The 25,818-nt window shown below is 44.8% G+C and overlaps 10 protein-coding genes across 10 annotated transcripts; 4 read left to right on the top strand and 6 right to left on the bottom strand.

Annotated features, from left to right (window-relative positions):
- Nucleotides 1-320: 320 nt before the first annotated feature.
- N7495_004779 (uncharacterized protein) lies at nt 321-854 on the top strand (the record flags this gene model as incomplete). Its single annotated transcript, XM_057207430.1, has 1 exon — nt 321-854. One exon carries the CDS (start codon nt 321-323, stop codon nt 852-854), a length of 534 nt encoding a protein of 177 aa, XP_057065110.1.
- Nucleotides 855-1,388: 534 nt separating this feature from the next.
- N7495_004778 (putative oxalate decarboxylase) lies at nt 1,389-3,139 on the bottom strand (the record flags this gene model as incomplete). Its single annotated transcript, XM_057207429.1, has 8 exons — nt 1,389-1,522; nt 1,578-2,082; nt 2,135-2,255; nt 2,310-2,377; nt 2,431-2,602; nt 2,655-2,670; nt 2,722-2,811; nt 2,869-3,139. 8 exons carry the CDS (start codon nt 3,137-3,139, stop codon nt 1,389-1,391), a joined length of 1,377 nt encoding a protein of 458 aa, XP_057065109.1.
- A 2,584-nt stretch (nt 3,140-5,723) lies between these two features.
- N7495_004777 (uncharacterized protein) lies at nt 5,724-6,033 on the bottom strand (the record flags this gene model as incomplete). The annotated part of the gene is made up of 2 exons (XM_057207428.1): nt 5,724-5,866; nt 5,934-6,033. 2 exons carry the CDS (start codon nt 6,031-6,033, stop codon nt 5,724-5,726), a joined length of 243 nt encoding a protein of 80 aa, XP_057065108.1.
- Nucleotides 6,034-7,513: 1,480 nt separating this feature from the next.
- On the bottom strand, nt 7,514-7,839 carry N7495_004776 (terpene synthase family protein; the record flags this gene model as incomplete). Its single annotated transcript, XM_057207427.1, has 2 exons — nt 7,514-7,735; nt 7,789-7,839. The coding sequence occupies 2 exons, from the start codon at nt 7,837-7,839 to the stop codon at nt 7,514-7,516; spliced, it is 273 nt and encodes a 90-aa protein (XP_057065107.1).
- A 2,397-nt stretch (nt 7,840-10,236) lies between these two features.
- On the top strand, nt 10,237-11,748 carry N7495_004775 (oxygenase MpaB family protein; the record flags this gene model as incomplete). Its single annotated transcript, XM_057207426.1, has 3 exons — nt 10,237-10,632; nt 10,694-11,422; nt 11,473-11,748. The coding sequence occupies 3 exons, from the start codon at nt 10,237-10,239 to the stop codon at nt 11,746-11,748; spliced, it is 1,401 nt and encodes a 466-aa protein (XP_057065106.1).
- Nucleotides 11,749-12,761: 1,013 nt separating this feature from the next.
- N7495_004774 (putative ab-hydrolase associated lipase) lies at nt 12,762-14,624 on the top strand (the record flags this gene model as incomplete). Its single annotated transcript, XM_057207425.1, has 1 exon — nt 12,762-14,624. One exon carries the CDS (start codon nt 12,762-12,764, stop codon nt 14,622-14,624), a length of 1,863 nt encoding a protein of 620 aa, XP_057065105.1.
- A 323-nt stretch (nt 14,625-14,947) lies between these two features.
- N7495_004773 (General amino acid permease AGP2) lies at nt 14,948-16,896 on the bottom strand (the record flags this gene model as incomplete). Its single annotated transcript, XM_057207424.1, has 5 exons — nt 14,948-15,426; nt 15,483-15,721; nt 15,773-16,288; nt 16,339-16,467; nt 16,520-16,896. The coding sequence occupies 5 exons, from the start codon at nt 16,894-16,896 to the stop codon at nt 14,948-14,950; spliced, it is 1,740 nt and encodes a 579-aa protein (XP_057065104.1).
- Nucleotides 16,897-19,110: 2,214 nt separating this feature from the next.
- N7495_004772 (sugar porter family MFS transporter) lies at nt 19,111-20,898 on the bottom strand (the record flags this gene model as incomplete). The annotated part of the gene is made up of 4 exons (XM_057207423.1): nt 19,111-19,838; nt 19,894-20,355; nt 20,417-20,745; nt 20,801-20,898. 4 exons carry the CDS (start codon nt 20,896-20,898, stop codon nt 19,111-19,113), a joined length of 1,617 nt encoding a protein of 538 aa, XP_057065103.1.
- A 1,740-nt stretch (nt 20,899-22,638) lies between these two features.
- N7495_004771 (uncharacterized protein) lies at nt 22,639-23,020 on the top strand (the record flags this gene model as incomplete). Its single annotated transcript, XM_057207422.1, has 3 exons — nt 22,639-22,687; nt 22,761-22,841; nt 22,875-23,020. The coding sequence occupies 3 exons, from the start codon at nt 22,639-22,641 to the stop codon at nt 23,018-23,020; spliced, it is 276 nt and encodes a 91-aa protein (XP_057065102.1).
- A 98-nt stretch (nt 23,021-23,118) lies between these two features.
- Nucleotides 23,119-24,527, bottom strand: N7495_004770 (uncharacterized protein; the record flags this gene model as incomplete). The annotated part of the gene is made up of 3 exons (XM_057207421.1): nt 23,119-23,290; nt 23,828-24,109; nt 24,238-24,527. 3 exons carry the CDS (start codon nt 24,525-24,527, stop codon nt 23,119-23,121), a joined length of 744 nt encoding a protein of 247 aa, XP_057065101.1.
- Nucleotides 24,528-25,818: the final 1,291 nt, after the last annotated feature.

The raw sequence follows: 25,818 nt of genomic DNA, 5'->3' as shown, positions 1-25,818 counted from the left end.
AGTTAGGACTTTTGCGTCAAGGGTTGTCAGTGATCCACCTTTAATACTCCATAACAGGACCAATTTAGTGCGTTGTTCACACGAAGTCTGGTAACAATCATTGTGCATCTTCAAGATTCCCCACCGCCAAAACTTGGAATCTATAACAAGGAGATATTTTGTCCACAGCTAATTTGCAGTACCCAGGGTCAGCTTTGGAGATAAGATATAAAGTACTCCGTACATCTACCCATGATGACCAATCCGAGATCTAAGCCAATATGGACTAGTTGGCCTGAACGTAAGATGAGCAATGCAACCATCACTCCAACCTCATCAAAATGAACAAGTTAAAGCAAGCTGAAAGGAATGATAATGGAGAAAGCGATGATAGCAACACCATCGCGCGAAGCGACATAACCAACAGTGCCATCACCAGCTCCTACGTGAAGCGCAGTAAACTCGAGGGCTGTGTCCTATCACACGTACGATTGGCACGGAGGGTAACAGGACAGAAAACCCACTTCCACAATGTAGACTCTGTCGGGCGAAGCGAGTTTTCAAACAGTGTTGTTCGCGACCGGAGCTCTGTTGCTCGGAGCACGATCATAGGGTCTACAGTACGAGATGCGAGCGCGATAAAGCGGAGCACGATAGCTGGATCAACCATTTCCGGTACACAGACCACTAGAACTTTGCTGGAAAACTGTGATGTTGAAGACTGTGTTATCTTACGCTCCGAATTCAAGGGGATGGTGTTAAAGAACGGGCTTTGGAAGAAGGGCCAGTTGATCGGGAGGGTGGGGGCCAAACCCCCAGTAGCCATCAGAAAGGATGGCTCTTCTGTTGTGAGTGTTGAAAATTCTCAATTTTGATTGAAAAGTTCTGACCATATCACTTTATAGGAGATTTCGGAAGAGCCCGCTGCATCTTCCTCCCTTCCTGATGTGGTTCCTGATGTGGTTCCTGATGTGGTTCCTGATGTGGTTCATGATGTGCCGGAGTTGGACTCTAAGTCCACCCCACGAGATGATAATGCCCCTCATTACGTCGACTCTGATTTTAGCCTTGACAGTGAAGACTCTGATGATGGGGAGGATTTACCACCCCCCTATAAAGTCTAGGTTAATATGATTTGTGAAATTGATCAATGTTAATTCTGAGGTAATGGAATGGATAAATGCAATTTGATGATGTTATGTGCCAGTGGATTCTTAATTCAACTTTGGACCGACTGAACAACTCCCGATATCTCTTTCGAAGGGTTCTCTATTCAATATGTCTCTATATACTAGACACCCATGGACCTAACTGTACCATATAGCCTCCAGGGCTGAGGTAGGAACAATATATCCATGGATACTCGGAAGGTATAATCAAAGCAGCTACACCTTGACTCAAGTGCTGGCTTAGTCGCTGGTAGAACCAGCAACAACGTACTGCTTCTCCTTCTTGAGACTGTCGATAGTACTGTTACTAAGATTCAAGGTGTCAGAAATGATCTGGCGAGGAGTAGAAGCAAGCCACTGGCCCAAAGCCATATCTAGGATTCACAATCAGTGGGAGAAAACTAAACAAAAGTGCATAGAGCTTCATACCTGTGAATTCAGGAGCCTGGAGAACCTCGACGAAGATAAGATCCTCATCACCAGTGTTCTCGATATAATGACTGTTAGACTTGGGGAAGTAACCGACATCTCCAGCGCGGTAATCAAACGTGTTTGCAGACGAAGGAGCCGAGAAAAGAGTGGCACGAGCTGAGCCCTGGATGAAGAAAGTCCACTCGTCACTGGTGGGGTGCCAGTGAACCTCGCGCATACCACCAGGGTGTACAGTCACGACAGCTGCGGAGAAGTTGCTTGCGATAGGGAAACTCTGAGGATCAATGATCTTAACAGATCCACCCGCAACTTCATGGGCAGGCTGCTCAGAGAAGTGATATGAATAACTCTTTGTGCGAGGGATGACTCCAGATGGCGTAGTGACGTTCTGCTCTTCAATATCCGCTGGTGCTGGTGTTCCCCGGAAGATGTAGAGTTCATCATCTGGGATGTTCTCGAAAGCAGCTAGAGGAGCTCCAAAGTTCTTGGCCAAGACAGATTTCTGTAGTGCTTGTTAATACCTGTCATCTGATTTGATTCGTGAGATTGCGTACGGGGGTATGAAGGAAGACTTCTGAGGCGAGGAAGGTGTTATCTTCACTGAAGTCACCCTGGTCAAACACTAAAAGGAACTCAACACCATCATCCAATGCTTGAATAGAGTGCGGAATGCCACTAGGTAGTAATCGTGTTAGTATGTCATTATAGCGGGAAATCGGGCACACATACGGTGGGAAAAACCACACATCACCAGCAGTTACATCGTCAATGAAGGTTTCGCCGTTTTCATCAACAGCCTATAAGTCATATTAGTACGCCACAAGGATCAACTTTACATTTTTTATCTTGCCTGAATTCTGCAGGAGCCATTCAAAACAAGAGACCACTCAGCTGCAACATGCCAATGGAGCTCACGATACGCCGAAGGTTCAAGTCGCATATCGACACCAGCCATTTCGACAGCATCTGGCATAACATCGGTGTTCTCCTGTCGAGCCCAGCCGGCATTTTCGATACCAAGCCTAGAAGATGTCAGTAGAATAACCAAATTTCTTGTATGTGGCTTCATATTACCTGTTGTGACTAAGTCCTATATCTAATATCAGTATTCATCACATGTGACAGAGAAAGAGATACTAACCCATTGGCCATTGTGCATTGATAGTAGAACCGTGGTCAGTTCCCGGGGGTGCGAGCTTGTCGCTATTAATCCGATCATAGTAATAGTTTCCTACAGTTTGAATGAGAACTTCCTCTAAACTGTTACTCCAGCAGTACTACAACTTACGAGGTCCCGGATCATCGCCGCCAGTGGAACCTCGAATAGGTTGAGGATTGGCGACATTCTCGAAATCCAGATACGAGCCAATCTTGAGGTCTTCCTTCTGCCCTGGGAGAAGGCTATAGTCGATCTTTGGCTGGGCTCTGCTTGGAACTTTCTCAGTGGAAGAGTATCCGGTAAGTGCTTCAGATCCTTTCAGAGGGGGATTAACTGGAGCAGCATTGGAGATTGTGAGAAAGGGAAGAAGAACGCAAAGAGCTCGAGCTTTAACCTTCATTTTGAAGAAACTTGAGAATGAGTTGTGATTTAGAAAACAGGTTGAACAATGAGTACTGGGATCTGTCTACGAGCTGGAATGAATTTTGAATACCGTGGAATTCGGTCGTGTTTATATGTCTAACTCTCAAGGGTCCTCCAAGGCTGTTTAGTGGTTGTGCCTGGCGCATCCCTGCGTCAACTAGTATCACCATTTCCCCTCATCTATATTTAAAAGTCCATTTTGTGGAGCAAATATATCGACTTTCCCCTCACGCCAAGTCTAGGTAACTGCGATGATATTCAAAATCCGAGTAAATGGATTTTCATGCAAGGAGACGAGACATACCATTATTAGTCCAAGAAAAAGCTTGGTATGACACAGTCTCAACTCAATATAAAGATGTGAGAATCCTGGAAGACAAATGGATTTGTGCAAGGAACTAGATTGAAATCTAATGCATTGGGGATGTAGGAGCAGATACATGTGCAGGTGTTGTCTCTATGCTCATGCACGCTATGGCCACAAATTGAAAAAGTACCTATGTGTCTGTGTAACTTTGACCGTTTCTCCTCTAAATTGCTTAAATTTTGTATACAAGACTTGGAAATGTAAATTAAAAGCAGTTCCAAGGACCAGTGAGTCTAGGCTAATCTATGAAACGGCAAGCAAACCAGTCTTCAAGAGAAAATTCCAAGTCTTAGACTTTAGACCCACTGCCTTTTTTCAACATTCAAGAAAAATGCTTTCCGCAACTTAATGGACTGGTCATAGAGTCACTTAGAAAGAATGGGATGAGGGGAAGTCATATCAATCTCAATTTTTGACCCACATGTAGTGTGCGGGGCTCTTGTCTTCCTGGAAAGTCCGCGCTCTAATACCCAGGTCTATGGGTGTCAAAAATTCAATACACTTTGTTTTAATATCAATGGCACCTATAAAGGTTACTTTGAACACACATCTGAATTGGACAGCTGAAGGAATTCCTCTTTCTATTGATACTGAGGTTAACAGTGTAACTACAATCTCACTATATACAAGGTTGCATCATATACGACTTCCCCTCATAAGCCACTGATGTGTAGAGTAATATAAATGACGCTATTGTGTTGCCCCAGTGGTGTGGCTGATCGGCCTCATCAAGGTTTGAGCCAAGCTTCGTACTTAGGTAGCCAAGACGGAGGTACCAAGACGGGCGATTACCCGGTGGACGGATCACCGGCGGGAGATCACCAGAAATAGACCTAAGTGTTCGGAATTCCGAATGCGGCCTTAGCTACTCCGTGCCGCCTTCGCCTCTCCCAAGTTCCTCGCTGTTAACTGCAGATGGAAGCCCGATTGCTTTCTGCAGGAATCTGTTACGTCTTCAGCTTAAACCTCAGCCTTCTAGACTCCTGATATCTGACACAACATTCAGACAACTTGCTGGATTAGGAATAAGATGAGGGGATACCGACTTTGGTCAAGTGTTTTCCACCAATCAAGCCCTAGATAAATATATACTTATCTTGTTATACAGTCATATTACTGCAGATAATGCAAAATAAGTGAAGAAGTTTCTCACTAGTTGCATATTGAATGAAAGACAGGTCGGAGCAATAACCACACTTGGAAGAATATTGGAGTAAACGCTAGACAATGAAATACGGGGTATCTCAAAATCTATGGAGAAATACTGAGTACTGCCTAGTGGTCTTGGATTGATTCAATTCCAACGATCTCGATAGTTTTAATCCATACACTCATGGCCATATAGCATCAAACTGCCATTCTATTTTCGTGCAAATACCTTCAAAAGACACCAAATTATACATACCTACCTAGGTAGGTCTCATTCAACCCTGAGCTCTTCAAAACTTAGAACGAAGAATTTCGAAACCCAAGGTTCTTTGAGTATGAGTTGAAATTAAACAGGTTTCGAGGTCGTATCTGATGTATAGGTCTTTAGGTGCATGAAGCTCCACCTAGATAGGCAACAATGTTTTTGAGTTGGAAGGTACAGCCTATCCGGTTTTCCCATCATGCAAGCAGGTACCTTTGTTATCTTATTTTTAGAACAGCCTTGGAAGATTCATGTATTAGCCCTATGGGGTATTCTCTTGATTCAACAACGCCTTGAGAGTTTAGCCGGGATGATCGGAACGAAAAGTTTCGCTACCGGGCAGTGGAATAGATAGCTAAAGAGAGTATTCATAGGAAACGAAATTAACTCGAGACCTCAGTCTGGGAAAATATCTTCCAGGGTTTTTGATTGCCTACGACGCTGACTCAGAAGCTTGAAGTCATTTGAAGCGATCTATACGTAGGGAGTCAGTTACCACAGTACAGCCCCTTTACAAAAAAGTGAAAAGAGCGAGGGCATATTCATTTTTCTCAATTTACTTTAATGGTGATAAGATCCAGACTGCCATAATAGGATAGCGTCTTGGAAGACAATTCTGGAATAACGATCGTTTTGGTAAATCCAATAACTAATGTACCCAGCAGTAGATCGCATGAGGAAGCGTCATGAGTCATGAAGAATTGTGAATGAGAGCAAATTCACTGTTAAATTTGATATTGGATGCGAACGTGGGCTTATGGTACTCGCTTTTCGCGTAGGGAGCTACCGAATATGGCGAAAAGCACGCATTGTGAGGTAAACCCCAACCAGACTGGTGTACAAACCGCCGCCGGCAGTCACCCAGACAGGTCGATGAAGTGTAAAAGAGGTAAGGAGGATTTTAGGATCCCGCTTTGGCTTCTCACCTTGAAGCTGTCAGACTAAAGAGATCTTGATGAAGCATAGTGGTGGTGGTGGTGGTGGGGAGCTTACCCTGCTGGAAGAGTCTCTGACGTAAATTGTTTAGGCCTTGTCTGGAGCGAGCAGGTAGCTGTGTGAGCTGCTGAAGAACAGGTCCGACTGGAGCAGACATCTTGGATGATGGATGAGGTCTGGATGGTGGATGGAAATGAGTGATCTATTGATGAAACTGACGAAGCACGTAGAGTTGAAAGTAATGAAGAATGAATTCAAACCTTTTGGGAAGTTTGTATCATCTGACATCTCGATGCGGGGTTTATGGCGGGTGGTGACACAGTTGACCCGAATAGTCCTTGGTGGCGATGTTTGTAAATATTAGATTCAGGCCGACACCAGGAACATTTTGTGGGATTCGAGGTTTATGCCATAGAAGTGGTAGGTTTGCACAAAACACAGATAGAATATCTGGGTAAGCTTTAAAGAGATTGAATTAAATTATAAAACAGTTGTTCGCAGCACTGGGAAATTCCGCTTGGATCTTTCAAAGAGATAACAGGTGGGCTATACCGATCCAGGCAATCAAACATGCAAAAAGATTTGAAAGTCTTGAATGTAGTACAGCTACTAGGAACGACCTCGTTGACATTGATATTCTGGCGATGGTCACTCCTTGAGTATCGGCGGATAGAGGATGCAGTGTTCCCAAGGACTGACAAACCCCGGAGCCCATACGTTATGACGAAATGTGTTACCTCGTGGATAAGCCAATATCTCTTGCTAAAATCCAATGACTGAAATATGATCTAGGTTGAAACAGTATTATTATAATATCTATGAAGATCACAGATGTGCAAGTGGAGAACGGTCTTATCGTGAAATCCGGGGAAAGCTTATCCTTATCCTTATCTGTGGGGCCATAATATTGGCTCTAGAGTAAGCCACCAATACTTAACTCGTACATAAGACACCAAAGTAACAGGTCCTAGTTCTCTGAGGAAATATAGGTAAATAAAACTAAAGCACACTAGAAGTAAGTCTTACTATAGGATCACAAAAATAGTAATATCCTAAGACGGCAAGAAGAAGTGGGAGCCCGTTCCAAATCCTGTTACCATCTCTATCAACCTAAATCTGTGTTTGTTCTGTTTGTATGGCCCAATCTGGGTGTGTACTTAGTTAGAAAATGCAGTTTTATACATTTGTGGCATTGAATGATTGGTCGGTTGGATCGGAAAAGTCGACATTCGTCCTTCTCAGCACTATAATTGATTAAAAAAGAGCTAAATGTCCGAACAACTTCTTCGAGGATCCATAAACTTCGATACAATTTAATAACAAGAAACAACAAAAGAGAAAGCTCAAAACTCTGGAATTTGCCATTGAGCTATTTCACTGAGGTCCGAACTCGTGATATTTGCCCATCTATTGTCTGCACATATGCGATGACATCATTGGAACTTCCCAAATCCAGCATGGATCTCGACTTAGGTACTTCTAAACACATCAATATCAGTCTTCATTGACTCGCGTGCGTCTGTGTTAGAGTCCCAATATCTTATGGCTCGGAAACTTTATAGATGCTCAAGAAGCCCATTAGTATCTAGGTGACACATGAAAGCAACGCAAATGAAAACCTGCATGGGGCAAGAATCTTACCTCCAGTGTATGTTAGCCAGAACCACATTCTGGACACCCTCAATGTACTTTTGGATGTCCCGATCCACCTTTTCTCCAAAGCTTGGGAGATATGCCAACGAACGATACCATTCATGATAGCGCTGTCTAATCAAGGAATTGGCCTGAAGGAGTGCATCCTGGGGTGAGAGACCGGATTGACGAAACAATCCCACAATATTGTGACTTTCCCCTAGTGCCTAAAGCTTGATTGTTAGAAAGAATTGAAAACTGCTCAGAGTGACTAACATACTTGCTCTTTTTTGTAGGACACAATATCGTTTTGACTTGAAAAATTAACCATATTGATATTATTCAAGGGTTACTTGGTAAGTTACTCACATCAAGATAAGTTCGGTGGCAATGCGTTCCAATTCTTGCAAGCTGATACATTCAAAACACTCACCTGGAATTTTTAATTTACAAGTGTACCTGATGTTTGTTAATATGATGAGCTGAGGATTAAACTTGTGGAACTATACTCCATCAAAGAAAAAATTGGGGTTGAAGCAATCGATCCTCTTCGCGTCTGTAACAGTTTCTCAATGCTTTGTGCCTCATCCATGTATTCAGATTGTAGTGCAACTTGTTCAAGGCAGGCATCACAGTAGTCCATCATTGATTTCGTGAATCGACGTAGAGCAACTATTTGAGCTCTATTTAGTAAAAATTCCTTTTTAATTGATACTACTAGGAGTTGATGATACTCTCAGGGCAGTCCTGTTAACACCTGGATCAGTAAATGGTTGAGAATTGAGTTTCTGTAAGTATCATTCCATTCCCCCCTTACCAAAATCAATCGATCCCAGAACGATTTGTAGGAGACTAAAAGCAATTCATCTGGCTGAGAGTTCTCTTGATTTGTCATGATGCATTTCATGCCATCCATCAGTTTCTGAACCCCCTCGATATTCTCTTTGAGCGGGCCATTATCAAAACCTTGATTGATCAACAAATGGTTGGCCCATTGGGTATAAGAAGGCTCATATTAACGGAGAAAGCTTACAGTCGTCAAATGGAAAGACCTGCTTCGTCAGCTTCACTCAATACTGATTCTTGGATTTAAGCTTCAATTAATTACCCAGTTACCCCAGTCACACATGATTCGAAGCCCCCGGGCATCTACATCTGGCACTACAATTGAGATGAAATAGGAAAAGTCCGTATTTTTGATACTTTTCTGAATGCCTGTATCATTTTGAGGACAGTGACTAGACCGGACCATCAGTTCAATATCTAAACAAAAATTTGACATGGTAATACTTGATCAACCAGGATTCTGACTCTGCTTTGATGCTACCGTAATTTTCATTGAGCCGAGGAGTTTTGGAACAGAAATTAATGGACAGATCAGGCAGAGTGACCATAACAGTCCCCGTCTTTAAACAATCGCTCAATCTTGTCATACTTAAGGTCGACAGATCATAAATACAAGTTGTTAGTTAACTGGTCGATTGATGCCTTATTCATTTAAGGCTGGAGGTCATACAATACCAGCCCAAGGGGGAAATAGCTAAAGAAGGGAAGAATGTGGCTTGATTAAGATAAGAGAAAAACATGCTTGCAGCTGGATTAAAAGAAAATAGCTGATTTAAATAGAAGATCAGATGATACGAGATATCGCACAAAGGTGAGATGAAAAGTGAGAGCGTGAGATAGTTGGCTGTAAAAGAGTGGTCAAAGTATGAATATCAGGCTGTATTGGAGGCTTACATCCATGGTTGCATAATGATACAATACTGAATGCATAATACGCGACATCATTGGGATGGTCAGACGAAACAGTTAAACCTATCCATCCAATCCAGAGGATATGAGTGGTTGTTCACCCGGGCAGATGATTTAAACCCCTTCCTCAGCACATCTTTACATACCCAGGTTGGTACACTTTCTTCTGTGAATGATGCTGATGTACATAGTTATCTGGCTATTATTTGGGAATATCCATGGATTGGTTGTGTATCATGCATAATTATGTAGTCCTTCCAAGGTTGCAGATATTAAGCTACCTAGACAGGACGAGCCTGGATGCATTCCGGTAGATACGGAAAAAGCAATATTGGAATTCAGTATGAGATCGACATATACCGATTGGGATAATCCTGTTAGCGTTTGGTATTCCTCAGTTTGGAAAACCACGACTGGAAAATTCACACCGGCGAAGGAGGGTTTGATTTCTTCCGAATATCAAAAACGTCGAAGGTTCCAGAGACAACCTAAGTAACCATGAGAACAGTGTGAATAGGGTAATTTGACTGCAGAGTTGCATAATATTAATTGATAGACCAGCAAGTCTAAGAGCCTGCATGAATGATACTATGGTGGTTTCCCGGGGTCTCTTTATCTGAGAATTCTTCTCGCCTACACCGCTATTATTGTGCAGAATTGGTCCCAGATGCTACCCAACGACGTAAGGGGCGCTCTTGCAGTTAATTCAGCTGCAATGGTTTGGTATGCTGCTTTACACGGAGAAAATGATCTCTCTGGTGGAATTTAAACAGGTAAATGCCCAGGCGGGTGAGGTTGATAAGAGGTAACCACCAAGATTACAGCTCCTACCACTTCCTCTACGACTGCAATTATTTGCCAGTTCTTTACTGGAATATTGCCGCACACAGGTATCAAAGTAATATTGAGCCTGTAGAATAACTGGTCTTGGCCGCTTTAATTTTAGCTTCAAATTAGACAAAAGAAAACAGCGATGGTAGATATCAGGACTTGTTTTGGTTACACTTTCGAATGGACGAAGGACCATATCCCGGAAGACGAATTGATACCTTACCAGTACACATATGATACACTGGCCAGTAAAGCGCTGGAAATAATCGATCAGATATCACCACCACCACCAACAGGAGCAGGCGTGGGTTGGGGCAAAAACTCGTTCAACAAAGCGGAGTCCACAGACCGGGACTTGTATGTTCTTCTGCGAGACAACAAGGACAAAGATGAAACTCTGAAAGAGTTATGGGATCAAATCACCATAATTCCAGACTGGGTTGACTGGAAACAACTCCAGCGGGGCCAGGATGTGCTATACAGATACGCTGGACCAGCGTTATTGGGATTTGCTCTCCATGGCCTTGTTGGATCAGTTGTGAGTCTATCTATAAAGAGCATCCTGTAGGCAAAAGCTGCCAGGCCTAACTATTTCTTAGGGTGCATCGAGTCGACCTGCAGAGACATTGGTTCGCACAGGCGGTCATTCCGTCAAAGTGGCACGACATCGATTTTTCGAGACATTTCAACTTCTGCTACAAGTGACCCAGTCAGTCAACAACATCAAGCCCGGTGGAGATGGGTTTATCTCCACAGTGCGTGTACGCTTTCTACATGCGACTGTGCGTAATCGAATTCTCAAATTAGCCGGTCTGCGGCCGGGTTATTACAATGAAGAAAAAGGCGGAATACCAATCAATGATCTTGACGCCATTCAATCTATTTGCGCTTTCTCCACAGATCTTCTGTTCATGGCTTTACCAAGCCAGGGGGTACACCCTCGTGGACATGAGATTGATGACTATGTTGCGCTGTGGCGCTGGATAGGCCATGTCATTGGTGCTCCTGTCTTCTACATGGAATCTGCAACTAAAGCAAAAGCGACAATGGAGTCGGTGATGTTGAACGCTTTGAAACCTTCTGACAACTCTAAGATCCTCGTCCAAAATATTTTGAAAGCACTAGATAATGTGTCTCCAATTTATGCATCCCGTGAATGGTGGGAGGCGGGAGGTCGAGTCCTCAATGGTGACGAACTCAGCGATGCGATCGGCTTGAATCAGCCCAGTCTATACTATCGATTGCTTATTCTGGGCCAGTGTTGGACTTTCAAATCACTCAACTATTTCACACGGTCTATTCCCTCGGTAGATCTTTGGTGGATTGAGGTATGTGCCATAGAACTGATTGGAATTGTATTCAATTGAGCTAACACTAGCTTGAGACAACGAAACGAGTCGTTTGGAACTATCTCATCGAGAGCAAAGACGGTTTGGGCAAGCCAAGCAGTTTCAACTTTAAATATGTGCCAGAGATCAACGAACGAACAGGTACTAAGAATGAAGAGAAGTCGGACAGTTCTCAAGTTGTCATTGGACTGGAGGGTCTCGTCGTGACTGCTTGTTTACTCCAATTGGGATTCTTATTATTACTTCTCAGTCTGTTTTTCACTACTATCCATCTATCCGGTATCAAAATACCCATCGCCCTCTGATATGAATATGCGATATTGGTCATATATGGAGAGGTCGTTCAAATTGGAGATTTTGGAGATGCTCTTAGATTTCAGAAATATGATTGTGGGCTAGCTTAGACGAGCCAGCTGCCAGGTCGTGGCAGTAGCCTCACTCTCACTCTCACTACATTGTTGGTCTTCCTATCAACTTCCATATCGATATAGTAGTCTTGATAACCCCGACACTCTTTCTTCTTCGTTCTTCACTATCTTCAGACTTCCAAGGTTTTAATTCTCTAGATTCATCCACGCGTCGATTGAAACATGGACAAGACCCGTCGTTTCGTGCTGTAGTCCTTAAGATCATGGTCATCTTCGAGTTCTATCCCATATATCTCACATATTCCCCTCGCACCAAAGATTGCGACTGCGCTACTGAATGTATTTTGAGCTTATGGTATCTAATTATTCTATGGAACTTGTCAGAGGCATATGTGGTAGTATATGCTGAGGCGGGCAATGTTGCTGGCATGTCTCTACTCTCATTTGCCAATTTCGAGACACAATTCGACGGCCCAGATCTGAGGTACGACTAGAGACCAAATTTGTGCTGGACTTATTTAAATATTGAATCTGATTAACTCGACCAAGCATTCGCCATCACAAGTGGAATTCATTTATCTTTTTGTTTTTTTAGAACAAAAACTTAATTCTTTCGAAGACGGGTAAATGTACTATTCTTGTACCGTCTCGCTCTCGAGTAAATTGCAAGTATTGATGCAATATTCCCTACCTCAGAATCAAATATCCTATCAACTTTATGATGGCTTTGGCAAGTGGGAAATTGGACAACTGCATACTGTCATGCACTAATCAATGAATGTTGACATCCCGCTATATCACGTGACGGTACCTTGGGCATTGAGGCTGACACCCGCTCTTCACATGCGCGCGTGATACTATCTTCTTCACGTGCACTCCCTTATAAGTATCTCTTTATCTAAATCTCGGAATACCAAGGCTCTCGATGAAGGCTTCATAAATTCACGACCATGTCGGTCATCGTCCCTATGGAGAGTCTAAACACATCTGTTGTCGCAAACGACGACACCAACAAATCTCCTGATCGTCATATTCACTCCGCGCCACCTGAGTACACTGCTAGCCAAACATCTTCCCTCTTATCTGGAATGTCAAAGGATCGGATATCTGCAGTCGAAAAGGACAAGCTATCGGGTGTCTCTAGTCCTGTCAATCCATACGAACATCCATTATTTCCACCCTTACCTTCCTACCCCACTCCGAATATCGCTAGAAATGTCGGTTACTATGTCATCAGAGCAATATCCTCCTCGCTCTCCGTCGGCTTTTTGTCTGTCCTCTTCATTGGCGCATTGGCTTGTACAGCGGGTACAGCAGTCACAAAGGCAATTTCAAAATTAACGGGCTTCGATACAGAATCGGATGGGTATTTACACGAAGAACAAAAGATCCGCAGACAGACGAGGCTGGAAGCTGATCGTCAATGGCATATCCGGCAACAAATGTCACTGGTTGACGAGGAACAAGTCCCGGATGAGTATGTGCCACGGGAAGGTGGGAAGGACCCCATCGTCTCGGATGTAGGATATTACGCTAGACGGGTTGGTCTTGATGTAGAGACATTTCGCGTGCAGACCGAGGACGGATTCATCATCACGTTGTGGCATGTCTTCGATCCCGGTGAGTATACGACCCTGTCCGAGGACGAGAGACGTGAACGCGGCCCTTCGGTTTTTAGTGAAACGGCGAAGCCGGGCTTGACCAAATTTGCGACCAATCGTCGATACCCCGTTCTCCTTATCCATGGACTCATGCAGAGTGCTGGTGCTTACTGTACGAATGACGACGACAGCCTTGCTTTCTACCTCTGCAAATCAGGGTACGATGTCTGGCTGGGCAATAACCGTTGCGGTGAACATCCAGAGCACACAACCTTATCTGCATCCGACCCGCGCATGTGGGCATGGGATATTAGGCATCTAGGCACCCTAGACCTGACAGCGCTCACCTCACGCGTCCTCTATGAGACAGGGTTCAAAAAGCTAGGTCTAGTCTGCCACTCTCAGGGAACAACCGAAACATTCGTGGCACTAGCGAAAGAGCATCGCCCAGAACTAGGAGAGCGGATATCGGTCTTTTGCGCCCTAGCGCCAGCTGCGTATGCCGGACCGCTAGTTAGCAAACCTTACTTCCGGTTTATGCAAAACCTGTCCCCGATTGTCTTCCGGCTTGTTTTTGGGATCCACGCATTCATCCCATTCATGATCACAGTCCGCCGCCTGTTCAATCCAAGGTTATACGGCAATCTAGCATACATGGTATTCGCCTTTCTGTTCGGCTGGTCCGACGCGCGTTGGGACCGCGATCTCCGTAATAGGATGTTCCAATTTGCGCCTATCTACGTTAGTGCCGAGTGCATGCGATGGTGGCTAGGAAACGAAAGCTTCTCCAAACACCACTGTATCTTATCCCCTCGCGATGAGTTCGAAGATAGCAATGGCAGTTCCAGCGAGAGCGACATGGAAAGCGGAAATAGCTCGCGTGAGCCACTGATCTCGCGCAAGGATGACGCTTGGTTCGGTCCCCGGACGCCACCCTTCGCTATGTGGGTCGGTGGGTCCGATGCCCTGGTAGACGGGGGCCGCCTACTCCGTCGTTTTCAGGACGGATGCGAACCGCATGTTCGATTGGTTCATTCTAAGATTATTGAGGGCTATGAACATCTTGATGTTATCTGGGCTTTGGATGCTATTGAGCAGGTCGGCAAGGAAGTACGAATGGTTCTCTGGTCGACTATGCCTGATGAGGCGCGGCGGGTTTGCCGGGTTCCGATGGGTTTAGATCCACATTTGTTGGAACTGGATGTCGATTAGTCCAGCGCTGGAGCTGCGACTGTACATATGTAACGAAATTGTATATACGTGATGATTGAACAATGCCAAATTACTTTTTATGTATATTGAAAGGGTATCCAGGTGGGCAGTAGTCCATCCTAGTGATGGGCGTTTATAAATTATACCGAAATGATACAAGAAATTGTATATGTACAAAGGAAGCCATCTTGAACCTGTGTCCAAGTAAAGCATATCTAGCGAAAACCCACAATATTCATATAATAAAAGCTGATATAGTAAATGGAAATGGAGCGATTAACCCCATTCACGGTCATGACCGACAAACCCCAATCGAAAAAAAATCAAGCAGGAGAATCCTTTGCACTACCGACAGACCCAGCGGTATGCGTAGGAGGAGCCCGCTTATCATTGCCGCCCTTGATACGGCGATAACCAACCATCTGGCCCAATTCCCTCCAGAAACCAACAGGCTCATCAGTGAAGCTAGCCTCGTACGCATCGATCAAAGGACGTTCCCATTCAAGATCCACTTCAGTGGATTTGACGATAGAAGTCTTCTTGATGATCTTCCAGATTGGGTAGAGGAGCGGAATGAAGAGCTGCATTGTGTAGTCTGAGAAGAAGGTTGATGTGGACCAGGGCTTATAAGATGGGTAGCCGTAGACACATGTTACAATAAACATCCAGACCAGGGCGATATAGGCACAGTAAGGCTGGAACCAGCCGAAGTAGGAAAGGGAGCGTCTGTCTAGGCCTTGGGCTTTGCAGGCACGGTGGAAGGCGATGTAGGTGATTGTGATCACGATGTAGTTGATCAGGCCTGATTTATAGATTAGCAATCTTCTTTCTTTCTTTTAGCTGATTAGGTGTTCCTACCGCCTGCTGTGACAAGGTTGGCGAACCAAGTGATGACGATGGAAGAGCTGTTCGAAACCTGCAGGAAGGATAGGATGGGAAAGATCATCACGACGCAGAAGCAGTAGATCGGAACACCGTTGCGAGTCGTCTTGGTCAAGACGCGAGGAGCTCGGCCCTCTAGTGCCAAACTGTACAGAGTACGAATAGCACAGTAGGTGTAGGTGTTACCGGCCGAGAAGATAGAAGTCAACAACAGGCTAAGGAACGAGGTTAGCATTGTAAGTATTGCTTTTTCGATTTCAACTTACGCGTTAACAATGTGCGGGAAAATGGTGATGCCCATGTTCTTCATGCCAATGACATATGGTGACGAACCCGCTCCAGCGCTAGAACTTGTGCCCTCAACAACGGCGGTCAAAGCTGGATCACGGCAAGAGCAGATGATACCAACAGCCAGGGCACCACCCATGAAGAAGATACCAAACCGGATGTAGACAGTCTTGAAGGCATTTTTGATGTAGATGCGGGGACGCTTAGCCTCGGCAGCGACCATTGAAATATACTCAGGACCGACAACGGCAAAACAAGCCGACCAGAGCGAGCCGAGGAATCCCTCAAATCGACCGAGACTGCCAGTATCAAGATATTCCATGAAAGAGCCTGGGTTGTTCCAGTAGCGGAAGCCGAAGGCGTCGTGTTGAGGGTTACCTCCCACCATTGTGATGAAAGTGAAGAAGAACAGGGAGAAGATAAGAACGACTTTACCGCCAGACAGCCAAAATTCAGCTTCACCATATGCCTTCACGGCCAAGATGTTGAGGAAACTGGAATTGTTTAGTATGCGAATCGGGCAGTTTTAGTCTTTCTCACTTACCCATAGCAGATAATGAGTGCAGCAGTGATACCGGCGATTGGACCAGTTTCAGTGACTTTATCGCTCCAGAAGGAAACAACAAGTGTAAAAGCCGAGATTTCGAAAGGAATCAAAAGAGCCTCGTAGAAACTAAATAATGCGTCAGTCAAGAAAGGTCAACAAAATTGGGACAAAGACGGACAAGAAATTCCAGCCAACCATAAAACCCAGTGCATCGTCTACCCATTTACCAGCCAAACGAATAAAACCTCCACTGACGGGGAAGGCGGTAGTCATTTCAGCAAGGCAGTTATTTACCATGGCCAAGAAAATACATTGGATCGAGAAGGCAAGGAACAAGCCACCAGGACCTCCATGATACAAACCAGTTCCAATACTCACGAACAAGGCAGTTCCAATTGAACCACCAATGGCCATAAGTTGGATCTGGCGGTTACCAAGGTGGCGTTGGAGGTTGTCAGCATTATCGGCCATCAAACCCTCTTGTAAATCCTGAGGGGTCTGAACCCTGACGGGCGAGACTGTGGCATCTTCTTTATCTTTGTTAAAGATGGACATTTTGGATCATTCCAATTGGATGGAAAGTGATCTGATACGATTGGGAAAGGGCAAGTCGCGAGCGAAAACCTAAGGGAGAACTGGCGCAAGGGAAGTTCAGGTGGATCGAGTAGTCTGTTGCATGGGTTGAGTAGGATTCTACTTGGAGCGGAGCAAGTTGTCGCAAGGGTCAATGATGTTGCTGCGTTGCGGCAAGAGCTGAATTGGGATGGGAGGGAAGCTGTTGATATCGCAAGGGAGGTATTGAGATCTAGAGCTGAGCTGTGAATGGAGTATGGTTTTGATATCTGATATGTGATATCTGATCTGGGATCTCCAATGGATTTGATTGCCAAATGAAGAGAGATAAGGGAAGTGGAACCTGAAGTAGAAAAAAAAGCGTATGAAAGAGAAGCAGACTATGAAAAAGTTTGCAGATGAGGAAAGGCGAGAAAAAACCAAATGTGCGGGTTGGCCAGAGATAGAGGAAAAGAAAAGAAAAGAGAAAAATACCTCTGAACGACGCTTTAACGCAAGTACCACGGTAGCCCACTTTAACCATGACGGCACTGGCGTCTACTTGGCGGGAATAGCGTGTTTTGCGCGGGACAGCATATTGCCGATGTTGATAAGCGAGTATCACCGCCAGGTTTTCTGGGTTGTAACTCGATATTCAATTGGTTAAATTATGTTCCTTCCAGTGGGTTTAGACTCGAAGTTCTTGCGTGAAGGACGGAAAAGGGACCCAAATTGACTTGAGATGACGAATGAGGAAAGAGGTCATACATCCGGATTTACTGTATTTCCGGGGTTCGTGGGGCCGTGTCTTTGCTCCATTGCCCCGCACAGGTATAATCCGCCGTTACACATAATATTACATATAAATATCCCGTGGCATGAATGGACCGTGAATGAGATCTGCTGGTTAACAATAGGATTGAATAGTAAAAGGCAATATTTGAATTTTTTACCTGGAGGATCAAGTGTAACCTCAGAGATACTAATTTATTTCATTTGCCACTATACCTAAAGCGGAATTCTTATCCACATTAAGGCTCCACGAGGTAGCTGAGATAGGCTGAGCCCTAACTCCATATGTTCCTCCTTATGGTCCACCGTATGCTCCACCACAACTGAGATACAGCAAATGAACGTCCTCTTATCGATGCCATAATTTTCCACTTTGTTGCCCCGTGGGACCCCTGTCTTCTTAAACGATGGTCCCTCTTGTCCTGACTTGGGAAAATGATCCCGTGAGAGGTGGCGATGAGAACTGAACAAGGGCATTGAGTCCTCGGTCGATTGCTCTGACGTAATCCTAGAACCCCAGAAAGCTCGGATCTCCCCACGGTTGATACACTTGGCTGGGGTACGGATACGAAGAATCCAAGTACTTAGGCTGCCAAGCCACAGATAGACCGCAGAAGGGCCAAATCTTGGAATTGCACTGCTAACTGCTAACCCTAATTTGAGTAGTCTCAGTAGGACACGGAAAATTCTGAAATTTCTACCCCTGCACCTATTATCTAATAAAGTACCACCGCTGACTCGCAGTTCTCCTGTTAGCCATGGACTTTTGTCAGTCTTACTCCATAAATGTCAGGCCATCATTCAGACAGATGTTCTTGAGTGCTGTGGCACAAACCAGTGTCTTTCTTGAAGTAATAGGCACTTATGTAATTAGCCTGGTCATAGTTACAGAGATCCCCGCAGGTTACGACGAAGTAATCCGCACATACTAACATAAATTGGTACTTTATGAAAATGACCGATGATTTCTACGGGTTGATATAAACTCATCAACGCAGAATAGTCATCTGATTTGATGCTTCTGACAGTCTGTCTAGCAAGAGATGAATACAACTACCTAATACCTATATATCTACCTAGCCATTCAAGCTAGAATCCTAAGTACCTACGGAGTTCGTGAGTATCCACCCAAAATCGTTGGGGAATATGACGTGCGAGGCTCGGCTCTTATGATGTAAATAGGCGGTTTCAAGAGCATGTGGGGTCCATTAGGATCTACCCGTGGACGTTGTGAGTAGTACATTATACTATGAAAGACTTCAAGGTTAAAAGAATTGGACATGATTGAAACGATGCCGTATAAGATAGTAAGCTAGAGTAACGCCAAAATCAAATTATTCCCGCAATCCTATGCAATTGATACCGAAACAATAAACAGATGACACAAAAAATGCACGACAAGACATTAAAAGACCATTAACCCCTTCAAGCCTCATTCTTGAAGTTGACAGTCTCAAAGTGACTCGTATCATTGCCACTCCGCTTCTCATTGGCCTCGGTTTCGAAGTGTGAAAGACTACCAGAGTTAGATTGTGCAACATCGCGAACATCAGTATAGTGCACAGAGGGCACGAAGCCAGCCGACTTCCAAGCAGCAGAAACCTTGGCATATAGCTCATCAACCTCCTCCAAGGACAAGCCTTTAGTCTCGTAGATGCAAGCGTACACGAAGATAGCAGCAATGAAGCAGAAACCGCCCCAGATGAAAAACACCTTGGACTGCAAGTTTGCATCACCAGGTCCGCTGTCCACCATGTACGGGGTAGCGTAGGCGATAGCCCAGTTCAGCAGCCAGTTTGTAGCGGTGGTTATGGAGAGACACTTGGCACGGGCCTTGAGGGGGAATAGTTCGCCTGTGACGACCCATGCGACGGGACCCCATGAGCAAGCAAAGAAGAAGATATAGATGCAGACAAATGCGATCAAGACCTTGTTGGCCACATCGGACTCGGCAGCTGTGCCGACGATAGCGACGATCAGTTGAGACACGCACATACCGACGGCACCGAAGAGGAGGAGGGGACGGCGACCCCATTTCTCGACCATATACAGGCCTGGTAAAGTGGAGAGGACGTTGATAATGTTTGTGATGAGAGTGATGATGAATGAGTTCTGGATACCGGAGTTTTGAAAGAACGTTGTGCCATAGTAGACTGTGCGCTGGTTAGCAAGTAACATGAAGTCTTGGATATACTTATTGTCACGTACAGATAAAGTTGCATCCGGCCAGTTGCTGCAAGCCTTGAACGGCACAGCCTGTTGCGAGCCGTTTGCCGATAGAGCCACGCAGTATCTCTAGATATGAGGCGTTTCCGAGACGAAGCTCAAATTCGTGATTGGCTTGGATCTCAGCCAGTTCCTTGACAATAGCAGAGTCATTGACGTCGATACGACGGAGGCGAGCGAGAGATTTCGCAGCATCTTCGTGCTTATCGTTTTTAATGAGGAATCTGGGAGTCTCGGGCAGGAGGATCATTCCAGCGACGAGAATGATTGCCCATAGGAACTGCATAGCGACTGGGATACGGTAGCAGCCAGTATCATTTCGGTCTTTGGTTGCATTGTTGACGATAGAGGCCAGAAGTAGACCGATAGTAATAGCCAGTTGGTATGCACCGACAATAGTACCACGAATCCACTTAGGGGCTGTTTCAGATTGGTAGAGAGGAACTAGATGAATGGTTAGAATGACCGCCCATGACTGCCAGAACAAGTCTGAGAAAGAACTCACCGGTTGCGGACAAAAGGCCAACACCTAGGCCAGCGAAGAAGCGTCCTGCTACAAATAGTGGGATAGATGTGGCGATAGTTTGCAAAATTACTCCAAAGCAGAAAACGAAGCATTCAAGAATCATACCCATGCGACGACCGAAGTAGTCTGCAACTGGGGCTGCGCCGAGGGCACCGAAGAAGGTGCCGGCGGAGAGTAAGGAAACGATCATAGATGATTGAGCAGAGGTAACATCGGGAAGATTGTCTTTTGGATTTATATAGCCGGTGGAAAACATTTCTCGCCAGTGTTTCATGGCGATGATGCCGCCAATAGTTCCAGTATCATATCTATAAGATAGTTAGCATGACAAGGTTTCATTGATCAGTAGGACGAAAGGTATACCCAAATAGTACACCGCCGAAGGCGACGAATAGACCGATGAGAATGGCTGGGGTTGCAGAGCCGACAGCATCATTGGGCTTTTTAAATGTGAAGCCCATGATTGATAGACAGTGATTGAAATGTCTAGAAAGTATTATAACAGAGTGATAGTAGATTAAATCCTGGTAAAAGATTATACTGAATAATGGTGGAAGACAAACAGCATCAGAAATAGAATATAGACAAAATCGAGGACTTGGAATCTTTTAATATTCTCCATCGAAAAATCACCCACGAGGAAAACATCGCCCCAAACCGCATTGGCCTTTCTAAGCACCGCAAACAAAACATGTCTCAAGGATTAATGATGCTTCCGCAAGATACCCATGACATGGGAGAAAGTATGACATAGAGAAAACAAACAGCTCTGCTATAATGGGCCATTAGCCGACGCTTTCCTACTCATTCATTGGCCAGTGAAAATGTTCCTGAAGGACGCATCGGCCAGGCACATTGTCAAATGCTATCAATATTCCTCGGATTTCGGCCGCATTCGGAGTGTGCGTGACTGCTATTAAACAGCAATGTTGAACAATTTTTATTTTATTAGGGAAGCTTGTTTACACTGTGGTGAGGTCGCCGAAAACGAGGTGTTGAATTGATTGGGCTGAATGCGGGTACTGATATGTCTGCATTAGGAAATCAACAATGACATCCCTTGTTAGGCTTCCAGCTCCTCGGAACGCACATTCCCTTGGGTAGCGTATACCTCGCGTTATATTGAGAAACATAGACTCCTTTTTGACATAAGCCGACCCGAAGTTTCTCTAGTACGAGGACGTTGGTCTTCGAAATTCTTCAAGGTGAAGTCATGAAGTTGTTCCCAAAACAACATGCACAGGTTATGATCGCAGATCCTTTCGCGGACGTATCTCCAGAGCATTTATATGGTGTATCCTTCCAGACTTTCCTTTGTGGCGTTGGTTACATCGATTCCACTACCGTGGATATTGGCCCTCTTTGGCCAGTCAATCAGTGGCGGAGCTGCTATAAGAATCAAACTTCAACAGAATCTGGAGTACTAGGTTTAGGAATGAGCCAGAACCTGACAGATGGAGAAATGCGTATTAATTTCCAGGTTTAGGGAACGATCGTTTCGATGATAACCTTGGAATGAGGTAAAAATAGAGATATATGTGGAGATATGGATTAGGAGATATGACAAAAGGAATAAATAGTTGCAACCTGGGATAGTAAGGGCACAATTTGGCAATGCGATCGAAACCTAGAACAAAGTGATGGAGTTTGCCAGGAAAGTCCGGTAGATATAGCTAGGGCGCGAAATTCTTGCGAGTTCCGGGGTCTGTCTACAGAAGGTTCAGCTAGGACGAATTTGCTATTGATTATCTGGTATTCCTGATTCTGATATGGCTATATTGCCAAAGGCCAACTTTAGAAGTTTGTTGAATCCATTTGGTGATTACGTTTGCCTTGTTTATTTGCTTCCTGGTGTCAACTTACTTAGCCTTCGATTATTTCAGCAGCATCTCGGCTGAACCTGCGGAAATTAGTGACTGGAAGGAAATCACTCGCCTTTTGTAGCCACTTTGCTCATAGCTCGTTTAACCGCCAGTCTGCCGTAAGCACTCGTGACTCCTCACTTGTGGCGTCGGGTCACCTGATGTGAGACTGCAGTTGCTGTACAGAGTATAAATCACCCCCTCAGCCTCAGGGATCTCATTTCATAGATTTGGTACGCAGAAAACTATCTACTTCCCAAGTGGACTCAAGCTATCTACTACTGAGTGCAGCCAAGTCTCTTGAGGTTGTAGTGGTCAAACGAAGAAGTTTTCAACGAGATGTCCGGCCGCTTTGGAGAGATCCGTAATGATGGTTCTCAGAATCATGGTAAGAGCCGAGAAAATGTCTCTTGACCCGCTATTGAGAATAGAATGCCTTTGATCTGATCAACAGCCATCAGATTCAAGTATTCACGGTGAAAATACTGGCCTTCAGGTGGCTGTCAGTCACGGCACAATCAACTATCACTACCATTCGCCGAGTAAGTTGAAAGTAAAACACACTTACACATTAGTCTATGCATTATCTAATATTACCAAGGTGCTTCCTCTCCAGAGAACATACGTATTCCGCGATTCGATCACATCCCACAAGCAACAGCTAGAAGCCGACCAAACCAACTTGGCACAGAAAACTTTGACGGACAGGTCAGACGGCTAATAATAGCGGGAGAAGAGAAACGGCTGAGCTCAGTGCTTAATGACAGCTCCTATCAAGCCATTCCAATTTTTACACAGGCCCTAAGCTTGCTAGAAGTGTCACAAACCCCGAAAATCAGTGACCTTATAGACGCGAATATAGGGTTGGTGGACTGCTACAGTGATCTGAGCGTCGGACCGGAGGAAAGCCTCCTTGATAGATTGAGACATATTGAGAGCGGCAAACGTGTGTGCAACACCGCCCGGCAACTTGCACTGGAATGGAGTGACACTCGCCGAGAGAGGAAAGTACGTGTTTATCTGGCCTGGCTTGAGGCTCAGAGAGTGATTATTATGAGCAGATACCCCCGGACGAAGCAAGAAGGCATCAAAGGGTACTGGAAATCTGCAGAGAACTCATTAAAAGATCTGATATCAGAGCTTAATAGTTCTAGGGATAGGAAAGTTGGGTTTGAATTAAACCTTGCTCAAGGGCAGTTGAGGCAGTTAAGAAGAATCTTTGATTAGAGTTACGAGTTGCATATATTTGACATATTTTGGCATGAAATCCAGATAACAGGATAGTTCAGCATCACCGAGTGCTACTTAACTCTCATAAAGCAAGTGTTGGCCACGCTTTGTCGAGGTATTTTGTAAAGGTATATTTGGGTCGGAATATGATGAATGCTCAGAGTGGAAAGTACTTATAATCCATCTTCGAGGCTTCTTAAATACTAGAGCGATGGCGAGGAGGACAAGGAATAGGCTTCCAATAGCGATGCCCGCGATTGCGCCATGACTCAAATGATCCCCTGAAGACGATGTCGACGTTGAAGTACATCCAGAGCAATGTGTGGAGGTACTTGTCCCGGTAGAATAGGTATCGGTAGGAGAGGTATCGGTAGGAGAAGAGTTAGTAGAAGAGGGGCTAGTTGCTGTCAAGGTTGTGTCGGATGAGGGATAATTAGTCGTCAAGGTTGCGCCAGGTTCACCAGAATATGAAAGAAAGGCCACTCGAACGAACGGTTCAGGAACGCATTGGAAACCAGTCATGAGCGTAGCTTCTTGCCAATAGATAGTCTCGCACTCATTGTAGAGGTCTTCGGTTGTACTGGCACAGAAATCAAAAATTTAGGATGCTCACTGCATAAGTGTCTTCCAGGGTTGGACCGAGCAAGCTCACCATTTCAAGATAGAAGTGTTGAGCTGACAAGAGCTGTTGCAGCCTCCATTTTTAACATCACTTCCCGCATAGCAGGTAATCGGAACCACACATCCTTCCAAGCTATTGCAGCACCCACGAGCTTGATGGGATTCATCGGAGGCGCATGACGAGCCTCTGGAGCATGTAATCGGGGAGCCTTTGCCACATCAGTATCACAGCACAAGAGAGTTTTAGTTGGTGACAGACTTATATCTGCATTGATGTATCCACAAGTTGCGCGCTCATCCGCTCGTTGTAGCAGCATCCCAGCCACAAGGGCTGGATCAGGAGGAGACGTAGTTAAAGGAGTATGACCCTGCTTCATGATAAGATTTTCCATATGCAAGCATCAAAATGAGGAGAAGGACAAAAGCACAGAGTGCGGAGTATATAGAGTGAGAAAAAAGCAGTGGGGCTCTTTCGTTACTAGGGGAAGATCAAAGAAGTAAATCAGGATCTAATTAGTGGCCACATCATAGCCGAATCTTAAGAACGGAGAGTGTAAGCGAAAACGAAAAGAAGAAGCAAATATGACCTCGCGAACGTCTCTGAATGGGGTAGCCAATCGTCAATAGTAGCCTTGGCTGCCCTGGCAGGACTGTGCTTTGCCTCCAGAACAGTCCAATCATGAATCTTAGCTCAGACCAGTGAGATATGCACAAAATTACCAATCAGATGCTGTTAGCTAAATAGATCGGGCTGTCGATTCTAGCCAACCAATCGGAACACCTCCTTATTCCAACCATGGCTCCATTCGAGCCTCATAAAAGCTTGTCGCTCATCAATCATGATTCACAACTTCGTCACCTTCTCAATTAGGCTAATTTGGCTGTTCTAACATTCTGAGAATACGGGTTGACCATAAAATCGATTATTAATGATAGTGACAGGGCTGAGTGTGGCGTTAATCCGGGGTAAAAGTGGGCCTTTTGCATAAATCGTCTAGTGCGGAGTGTTAAATACTGTACTGGTAAATAAACATCAGTTCAATGCTTCAAGTTCCAAGAAATTGATCAATCGGCTAGTGATATGAATAATTTCTAGGATCAAACGTAGACAGCTATTGTAGTAGTCCCATATGGGTTGTAACTTTGAAAGTTGATGATGATAGAGCAGACATATAAGGAGTAAAATGGGTGTACTATTTATTCCGAAGACCATGTGATGCAGTTGACAACAGTAACGATTTTCGCGATAAACTAGTTAATTCTTTTTTGCAACCTCAACAATCTCTTCGCTAACCTTGAATCACCGTCTCAAGAATTGATAAAAAAACCGAATCCATAAGTAAAGTCATGATGGGCCAGAGAATCCGCCTGCCAAGAAGACCCTAGAGCCGTTGAACAACTGGCCCATGTGAAGTGCGATGCAGGAACTTAGTTGTGGTTAAATCACTTTCATGAGCGCAGCCACCCAAACAAGGTAAGTATGAAGAAGAAGACGAGAGTAAGGAGCAAGGAAGAGGTTTGTATAGATAAAGGGCACTAGTGGGTGTCAAGTGGCTTAATGGACCAGGTAATGTTCGTGACAGCTTGCTTTCAAAATTGTGTTTTAGTAAGCGGAATTACTAGTCCATGACTATGGTCGAGTGATCAAGTGATAGGATACCTCGAAAT

The sequence above is a fragment of the Penicillium taxi genome (genome assembly GCF_028828555.1).
Source record: "Penicillium taxi strain IBT 34144 chromosome Unknown utg000003l_segment0_segment0, whole genome shotgun sequence".
Taxonomy (NCBI): domain Eukaryota; kingdom Fungi; phylum Ascomycota; class Eurotiomycetes; order Eurotiales; family Aspergillaceae; genus Penicillium; species Penicillium taxi.
This window is presented reverse-complemented; position numbering and strand designations above follow the sequence as displayed.